This window comes from Vipera berus, assembly GCF_964194415.1.
Source record: "Vipera berus genome assembly, chromosome: 2".
NCBI lineage: Eukaryota > Metazoa > Chordata > Lepidosauria > Squamata > Viperidae > Vipera > Vipera berus.
In genome coordinates, this window is record NC_138203.1 from 245,271,203 (window position 1) to 245,281,234 (window position 10,032).

Here is a 10,032-nt window from a genome sequence, read left to right on the forward strand (position 1 = left end):
GTACGTGTTGATTGATAAGAGGAATTTAAATTGAAATCTGATTGTGGTGGGGAGGCAAGGGGCACTCTTGTGCAGGAAAAGAATGCATTTTGGGTAAAGAACTTAGGCTTTGGAAAACACTGTACGCTTCCATATTTGTAGAGAAAGTTGCTTGATGAACTCTTCAGCTCTCACTAGTCTCAGGTGAAGGGAAAGGAAAGGCAAGGAAAGGAAAGAAGTGCTAATTAAGTATCTACATTGTCAGAAATCTTGAGAAAAAGGGAAAAATGGGGACCCAGCATCCTTCTGCCAACTGCAAGACTGTGAGGGAAAGGAAAACACCTTATAGGGCAGGGGTAGGCAACCTCGGCTCTTTTATGACTCGTGGACTTCAACTCCCAGAATTCCTGAGTCAGCATAGCTGACTCAGGAATTCTGGGAGTTGAAGTCCACGAGTCATAAAAGAGCCGAGGTTGCCTACCCGTTATAGGGTATGGAACTCCAAGGCAGTCGCATGAAGCCTGAAAAGGCAATGGTGGCAGCAGTTATGATAGGATTAGCTTATGTCTTCATCTGTTAAGTTACAGTTGGTGGCTTTCCCAGACCTGCTTTGCCAAGAGAGTGCTAGGTAAAATAATCAAATCACGAGCCCTCAAAGTAAGAGCGACATCCAGGAAATCCTGGCATCGTGGATATCCTTGTATTCTCATCTATCAATGATTTTATTTGTACAAACTCTGAAATTCTCTCTATGGGCCTTTCCTTTTCAACTTGGAATGGGTGGCTTTGTAAATATTTTGCAGGAGATGTAAATGACATTTTAAAATTCTGCTGCTGGGAAAACACATTTTTTTCCAAGCAAAAATGTGAAACACGGCTAAAACAGAAAATAAAATACAGATGGCAATCAGTTTGCTCAGAGTGAGAAAAGCACTTCAAAGATTTATCCTATCAATACTATCTGCCTATCTGTTGCATAGATGTCACAAACTACATACGTAGGACTTGCAACAAATCCTCCTACCTTAACATTTGTCTTTGCCAAGTTTCTAAGTAGGTAATTTAGTGATAATTGAACACATTCAGCTTTGAGGCAATTTTCTCAAATATTTCATATTTTGCCATCTGTTTTAGGATTCCTCAAGCATACAAACACTTAGTTGTTTTGGCTCAGTTTCAGTTGATATTCTTTAGTAAAGAATATACTAGAGAATGGCAAAATATATAATCCGTAATGGAAGATTATGGAAAGTTCAGAAGTAGAATATGAACTTTTGCTCATGTTCCTTTATAATTAAGAGTCATATTCTTCTAAATGAAAGTTTATGCTTATGTCTTATTACAGGTGGTGGCAATATCTGAATTTGCACTGCATTTTTAAAATCTGTATCCTATGTGGTTAATAATTTCTGCTTTACAGTATCAAATGCCCTTTAAATTTTAAGCGTTTATTTCATGTTAGACTGGAAAATTACCATGATACAGTTGAACAGAAACAAAGTCAATACTATTTTCACAGCCACAAATTGAAGGATAAATACTTGGTTCTTTTCCTCTTAATTGTTGCATAAATATGACATCAAGCTTTTTCAGAATCTGATATTGTCTTTCAAATATCTGCTATTCCATACCAGAAAAAAGATGGATTGACTTCTGAGGTTTGATGGAGAGCAATGGCTATTAATTCATATTTGGAATTTGAAAGAAATAATTTAAATTTTATGAACTCACTAGCCTAATTATGGATATAAACTTGATTTCAAGTTATTAATTGTACCATTTTTTTTCCAAACAACTTATTAAACTTGTATGCCACCTAATTCCCAATGACAACTATAATATAGATATCATTATATAATTACATTCCTCACATCTCAGAGAACTGGGGAAGCCACTCTTTTAGTTCCATTTTTCTGGATTATAAACTAAAGAGAAAAAAGAAATGTATCTTTTTAGAGAGATTTGATTACATTTATAGGGGGAAATAGATGAATTAAAAATATGAACATTAAACTAATAGATGAAGAAGCTATAGACAATGTAACACTACTGAATTTAAAAAAAAAAGAATTTTACTTGATTAAAAGTAGCTATAGAACAATCTGGCCAAGATAGTAAGAAGAGTTGCTGAAGGCTTAAAAAAATAGAATGGGACGATGAACATATGGATGCAGAAGTGAGTCAGATGTAGAGAGTCAATAAAAGAAATGGGAAGTTAAATGTACCAATGTATTTGTGCACTTTGTCAGCCAGAGGATCAGGCCTTACAACAATATCTTAATATCAACTTAAAAATGAATACTGCCAGAATACTTTGTAAAACAAAAGAATACAAATTGATCTGTTTGATCATGAATAAGAGAAAAAATACTATTATAAAATGCTGGAAACATTCATATTTGGGATGGAACAAACTTTGATTTATGCTGCTTTCAATTCGACACAAAATACACACACACACACCAACCACCCCACCCCACCCCCAAAAAACAACAACAGAACCACCTCTTGATATTGAAGATAAGATTGAATGGTCATAGAAATAGTGTTTGCACATATTAGGAACATTTAACTTATAAAAATAAATACCTGTTTAAATTTTTATGCTTAGCAACACTATTTTTTCTAGTTTATAAGGCACTGAAGATGAGTAGGTCAATATAGAGCTGTCAAACATCACAACTAATGAAAGCATGAAATGGCAAAGACAGAGCATGGAAGAATCCTACCTTCTTCTCTTTTAAAAAATTTACAGGGTAATAACTGAATTTTTGATCCAGAGAAACATTAGAGGGAAAATATTTTTAAACACAGAGTATAAGACCATACCAGGTGGCCATTGATGTATGTTAGTCCATATAGTATTTTTTTCCCAGTAAACAATCTAGCAAACTGTTACTGTACATTCATTCACTAATCTGACCCTTTTCCTTTGTTAATTTTTAATGCCAACACAAAAAAGGAACCATATGCAGCCAATAACTTTTATTAATTAACAATGCTTGTGCATAACCGTAAATATCAAGAAAAGAAATGGGCAACTAGAAAGTCTATATTGGCTCTCCTTCCCTCTCCCCACATAAAAATCATTCCCTCTCTGTATTGTGGAATTATATTGTGGGACAAAAAGGCACAAATGTAGCCTAGTACGATATTCACCAATTATTTGGTGAAGACTGGGAACATCATCCTACTGAGAAAAAGAACACGAGGATGGATCCTCCTTAGCAGTATCCCAGGAAGAATTGGTACAGGTCGATTTAATGATCACGACCCACCACAAGGCAGTGAATATGGTTTGAAAGGAAAAAGGCAGCTCACCCTTGTCCCATTGTAATATCTTGATATTTCATTATCACTTCTTGGACTTTTCTTCAGGGCAAGATTTCAATCTGCTTGATATGGTATTTACAACTTCTCTGACCCTGACATATTTCGTGTTACAACTGATGTTCTGAATGGAAAGACACTTCTTCTGTGCATAATTAAATACATTCAGCCACCTTAAAAAGCATCACTGTGTTTTAAGCGTGGGCATGTGTGTGTAAGGCTAATTTTATCACCTCTGGACATTCCTACAAGCAGCTTTAAAAGAGGCACACGGCTGCTGTCTCCCATTTTCAGACTTTTTCTTCAGGATTACTCTCTCTTAGCATCTTCCTGGAATAAAGAACTGTCGTAAGGCAAGAAACCTGCACATGATTTAGTTCTGCAAAAGCAAGGTTTCTTTGATTCTTCCCCTTCTCGCTTGCTGCTTTCCTCTTCTATGGGCAGAAAATTATGGTATCTTCCAGAATAATCGTATGTAAGCTCTTCATCTGCACAGATATCACGGTCAGCAAAAAGTGCTAACTTAGGCACCATTGAATCTATTCGGATAGGCACCATAAAGAGATTGGGCTCACAGGAGTGGTTCAGGAATCTACCAACATTGCCAATATATGTGGGGTCTACAAAAGTCTCTATTGTCGTCCCATCGTACAAGTGTTCCCTAATTGCTATCATGTAATTTGAATCGCACGATGTCTGCAACTGAATCCTTTTCCGCGCTTCCTGAACGTCTATAACTTCCCCAGCATATTCACACACAAATCGTCCTCTGGGTATGAATTCCAGGGTACGAAGACCCCACCCTTTTTCAGTGGTCTTGAATACTTCAAGTTGGAATTGTAAGCCCCGCTGAACTACTCTATTTTGACACCTCTCTCCACAGTGGCACATTGTGTTGCATTCAAAAATAGGCTTTGAAAATCCCAGTTCACATCCATCCGTCTCAATGGACATTTTTCTATAATTTTCTCCATAGTGAAGACATGAACATGTTGGGGCCAGACAGGAAGCAGAGTGACAGCTGCATCCAGAGAAGGAGATCTCAGATGGGTCTGGTTTGCCTCCAGGTCCAGGCAAGTGATCGGGACTATACTGGAAAAAAACACAAAAACAAAACCAGAAATAATCTTGAGGGCTATATACTCATAGCTGAAGAGGTTGGCATAATAATATTGTGTAAAAACGCAAAAGAATACAGAATACTAGAGTTGGAAGGGACCTTGGAGGTCTTATAGTTCAACCCCTTGCTCAAGCAGGAGACCCTATACCAGAGGTAGGCAACCTCGGCTCTTTTATGACTCATGGACTTCAACTCCCAGAATTCCTGAGTCAGCTATGCTGACTCAGGAATTCTGGGAGTTGAAGTCCATGAGTCATAAAAGAGCTGAGGTTGCCTACCCCTGCCCTATACCATTTCAGAAAAAGTGGCTGTCCAATTTCTTAAAAGCCTCTGGTGATAAAGCATCCACAACTTCTGAAAGCAAGCCGTTCTCCTAGTTGATTGTTCTCACTGTTAAAAAATTTCTTAGTTCTAGGCTGCTATTCTCCTTAATTAGTTTCCAGCAGTTGCTTCTTGTCTTGCTTTCTAGTACTTTGGAAAATAGGTTCACACCTTCTTCTTTATGGCAGTCCCTTTAATATTGGAGCACTGCTATGATGTCACCCCTAGTTCTTGTTTTCATTAATGCCTACAAAGATTGTCCCTTCCTTTGCTGAAATACCTATCAGCACATGCCGCTGTTTAGGATTAGTGATTATATACATTTGATTTAAAAAGTGGAAAAAATAGAAATGTCTTAAGAGACCATCTATCCCTATTAGACCTATGAGCGTCTGTTTTACTTGTATAAAATGCCATGTACTGTAATGTACTTTGGCAATTTACATGCATTGTTCGAAAAGGATGAAAACATATACATGAAAAAAAAGATTTAATTAGAAATGAAATATTTTAAGAGAACATCTGTTGCTAGATAGTCTATCAACATCTCTGTTGTGCTTATATACAATGCTATCTACTTTATTAGGGAAACTTATATGGAAAAACTGAGTACGTGTCTATGTTGAGAACAAATTTTGGTGATATTCATGATTCAACTGCACCAGTACTTTCATTCAGACTCTGGGAAATAATTCACCTGAGGCCACAAAAGGGGTCAGCGTATTCTCCTTTTAAAAGGCTATGATTCATGCTTTCAATTTCTAGTTTACAAATGAATTACATCTTGCAATAGTTTTATTTTCTGAATGAACACGTATAAAAGACAGAAAAACATGAGGAATAAGAGGGGGTTGTAAAGAAACATTAATCAGAGAGGAACAGTATTTTATTTTTTAAAAAATAACAAATTATGTTCAGTAATCAGATAAGAAAATGTTCATCTTTTTGAACCAATATCAGCTTGCTACTTGACAATCTAGATAGCAGTGATATAAGGAAAACTAAATAATTGTCATTTTACCATTTTTCCTCACTTGCTTCCAGCATGATTTCTTCAGAATTTATTTCTGCAGATGTTTACCCACAGGGCTCAATTGAGGATGCACTCATAATTTAATTCCTCTAAAGCAGCTTATTAGCTGAAGCAAGAATAACATTATCTTGCCAGTCTACCAAATCTCATTTCTAATTTTATCTGATGGGACAAGCCCTGGTTTGGAACATTTTAGATAACAAATATATCCTTTAATTACAGAAAGGAAAACTTGGAAAAAGTTGTTATTCCACATATTGAAACGAAACCACAAATGGGGAGATATAAGACAAAATTACGTCTGATTTAATGTGCATGAAAACAGTGATCTGAGAATGCACTGTTTTATCAGGCTTCCACTAACTGACCATTTCTTCAAGGAAGGATTCTAAATGATCTACTGCACGGGTGTCAAACTCGCCGCATCACGTGACATGTTACGACGTATCGTGACTTTTTTTTTCATTGCCAGAGCTGGAGTGGGCACGGCCTCCGCGTGATGCCACCCACCTGTGGGCCAGCAGTTTGACACTCCTGATCTACTATAACTGAAGTGAACATTAAAGCAGTCCTGTGCATTTAGACTAGGTGATGGATTGAAAATAACAATCAAGGATATTAAAGGAAGAAGTTACGTTTGTGATATAGTGAATCTTAGTTTCCAAAAACTAAACCCTTTCTGCTGTCACAGAAAGAAATAAAAATTAAAAAGTGTCCAGGATTTTATGATATGTAAGGATCTATTCATTTGACACCTGATGAATCCAGCTAGGTTTCAAAAGCAGCTTTGGTACATTCCAAGACTCTGATCAACTGAAGCTGTAGTCTCCACCTGGAATGAGACTTTAATTAGTTGCACTTTATATCCTCTCCCTTATACGTCTATCCTAGGGGCTTTCTTGATGCACAAAGGAGCTCTGGTAGATGAAATATCAGAAGACACACCTAAAGTACCTGCTACAGAAAGATAAGAGGCCAACCCAACACATATAAAAGCCTGCACTAAGGACTATGTTGTGACAATAAGAGAAGCCTAAATTGGCCGTGTTTGCATCCATGTTAACCAGCAGTCATGTTTAGGAGGCAAGAGTCAGAAGAACACTTGAAGTTGAACTTGAATATTGTAAAAACCATTCTAAGCAATCAAGGGACAAAAGTGCTCCTACCGCATCTGTTCTCAATTGGATGCTATCTGGGCAGTTCTGTTTTCTAGAACTTGACCCTATAAGTATTGAAAAAGTGGGCAGGGTATGAAGCCACCCTGTAACGGCATCGAGAACACATTTGGTGTGTTTTGTGCTCCTCAGAAAGAAGTTATGGTACCCAACGAGCACAGAACTTACGGTATCCCAAATTTTCTGTCACTACCTTGTACAAAACGGTCCAAGAAATTTGGGAAAAGTGTAAAGAAAGTGCAGTTATCGTGAAGTGACGGAGTTCACAGACCTTTTTGTCAATTTCCTGCATGAGTTCATCGCTGACTACAGATGGGCGGCCACTTCTTCCCTCATCATGGACGTCAAACATGTGACACCATTGACGTACAACACCTTCACTCATCATGTTTGGTCCATAAACATTACACAGTTCGCAATGAATCAGCTGCCAAAAGTTTTTTTCGCACACAGAATTGTATTACTGAACACACTTCACATTTGGAGGGATTTTCTATGGCAGGGTTCATTTTCAACTGATCTAGCGGACAAGTTAACTACAACACAACCTTCTCCTTCCACTCCTCACTGCCTATTGAACTACTGTACACGGCACCATAGGACGGGCGTCGCTATCCTCGCCTATTTCTCGCACATGCTCAAACGGAGGTTTATTTCTAAACTGCCCTTGTAGAATTGAGATAGCAGTGATGATGACACTTGTGGATTACTTCTGGTAGATCCAGAATGAGAGTGGTATCCTTGACCTCTTTGCCTTTTTCAGAACTACCTGGAATAATCTCTTTTCTAACCAGCTGTAGGTACTGAAAATTGGAGATATTGCTCCCTTTCCTGGGACTAGTTCCATCCAGTGTTAGGAGTCAAGTGGAGGCGATATATAATTCTAGGGCACTGCACTAGGGTTCCTTGGGGTTCAACACTTTCCCCTTCCTTTTTAACCCTGACATGAAGATGCTGTGTGAGATCATCTGATGAGATATGGTCAGACATCATCAATACGCTGATGATACTCAATACTCAGTTGTAATATTTCTCTCATCCAAATACAGACTATGCCTTTATTAGTTTCAGCCCAGTCATGGTCAGCTACACAACTGCAAAATCAAGGGGTTTTTTTCTTTTATATTAAGAACATTTAGTCACATTAAAAATCTTATGTTAAAATACTTTGTACAGTATTTATTTCAAAAAATAGAAACTTGCAATGATCTTTAAAAAAAACCATTTCTTGAAGTAATAGCATACTTTTGCCAGAACAAGAGTGACCTCTAATGGACATTACTGATTCCTCAACTTAGGCTAACTTGAAGGAAAGCAAAACTGACTTTTTTCACAAAGGGTGGTATAAAGTTTATCATCTGCATCAAAAGTATACATTAAACTAGAGATATAATGAATTAATGTCTCTCATACGACCATTAAGACAACCAGTTCAATCTGTAGTTAAAGCACTAGGTTAGAAATAAGACAGATGGCTTCCAGTTCACTTTAGGCATGACATAGGCATGAAAGCTGGTTGAACCAGTCACTCACTCACTCACTCTCAACCCTAACACCTCACAGGGTTGTTGTTGGGAGAAAAAACTGTACAAAAAGCAAATCATAGATCTAATTAATAAACTCTTTGCAAAGCAGTGCAGGAAAAGCTATTCCTCATTGTCAAAACTGAAGAATGGAACTGAACTGCACATTTAAGGATCAAAGCTGAGGTAATTATTTTGAGTATAGACTTTCTTTAAAAGTGTTTTCAAACATTTTAAAAATATTTTAATCCAAGAAAAAAAATAATCTAAGCTCTATAGATACATGTAACCCAATCTACACTTGACCAATGGACATCAGAAATCTACTGATATTAATGGGGTTTGATCCATCAGGATCAAGCTGCTTAGAAAGAAGTTTCAGAACCACCTCAACTGATAGTTTTTAAAAGATGGGTTTTTTTTGCCAAGTGCCGGTTTCCCAAAACCTATGCATTTCTCCAATAGTATCCAGAACTGTGAAAACCAGTCCTGTTTCTTCCTGTTCGTCATACGGGTCGTTATTTGAAACACACACACATATATCTTACGTTTTCTGCATAGGAGTGATAATCGAAGCAAGGGGAAAACGTGGATAACCGAACCTCGGAAACGTAAACGGGGGGTGGTGGTGGGAGTGTTTCATCCAAAATAAAACCATGTCCTAGACCAGGGGTAGGCAACCTTGGCTTTTATGACTCATGGACTTCAACTCCCAGAATTCCTGAGCCAGCCATGCTGAGGGGAAAGGGAGAGGTTTCTATATGGAGTCATGCTGGCTCAGGAATTCTGGGAGTTGAAGTCCACGAGTCATAAAAGAGCCAAGGTTGCCTACCCCCTGTCCTAGAGGATTTTTTTTTGGAAACACGGTCTGCTTTCTGTTCACACCATCCCACTCTGAGCATAGCGCTTCCGTTCCATTCTACGGCCCCGCCTCAGGACCACTGAATACTAGACACTGCAGTTCTCAGAAGCTTAAGCTTTCCGCTGCAGATAGGAACCGCCCCCACAGAAAACTCTAATTCCCAGCGTCCCTTGCGATGAAACCGACGCAGTTTTAAAAAGCCCTACATTCCCGTCGGCGGGTGCGCACAAAGCATAGCTTTCTATCAGTCCCTGCCCGCAGGCGGCTGCTGAGTTTGCTCAGCATCTCTTCTGCCTCCTCTCTCACCTGGAACGGCGGGAGTTCCTCCAGCCGCGGCTGCACGGATACTGGCAGAGGCTCCAGCCCGCGGCTCACGTCCATACTCCGTCTCTGGCTGCGGGAAAACAGCAGGCATCCTTTGCCCCGCCCTTTCTGCCGGGATTGGCTGCCCTGCAATGTTTAGCTTACCAATAGCGAGCTTCAGCCAATGGCAAAAGGGAAGATCTTTGGGACCGTTCATCGGTCTCTTTTCAGGACCAATTGATTAGAGTAGTGCAGAGTATGTTGCTTCTGGGTTTCGTATGAGAGTTCCTCTTTGCCTTTCTTAATGTGGAAGAAGACGGGGTTTAAAAAGTATAGACCAGGGGTAGGCAACCTCGGCTCTTTTATGACTCATGGACTTCAACTCC

At 38.7% G+C, this 10,032-nt stretch overlaps 1 protein-coding gene across 1 annotated transcript; it reads right to left on the reverse strand.

Annotated features, from left to right (window-relative positions):
• Positions 1–2,949: 2,949 nt before the first annotated feature.
• LOC308664416 (histone-lysine N-methyltransferase SETMAR) lies at positions 2,950–9,746 on the reverse strand. Its single transcript, XM_081321649.1, has 2 exons — positions 9,650–9,746; positions 2,950–4,401 (listed from the first exon to the last, which is right to left on the reverse strand). The coding sequence occupies exons 1-2, from the start codon at positions 9,722–9,724 to the stop codon at positions 3,619–3,621; spliced, it is 858 nt and encodes a 285-aa protein (XP_081177775.1). The 5' UTR covers positions 9,725–9,746; the 3' UTR covers positions 2,950–3,618.
• Between the last annotated feature and the right edge of the window lie 286 nt (positions 9,747–10,032).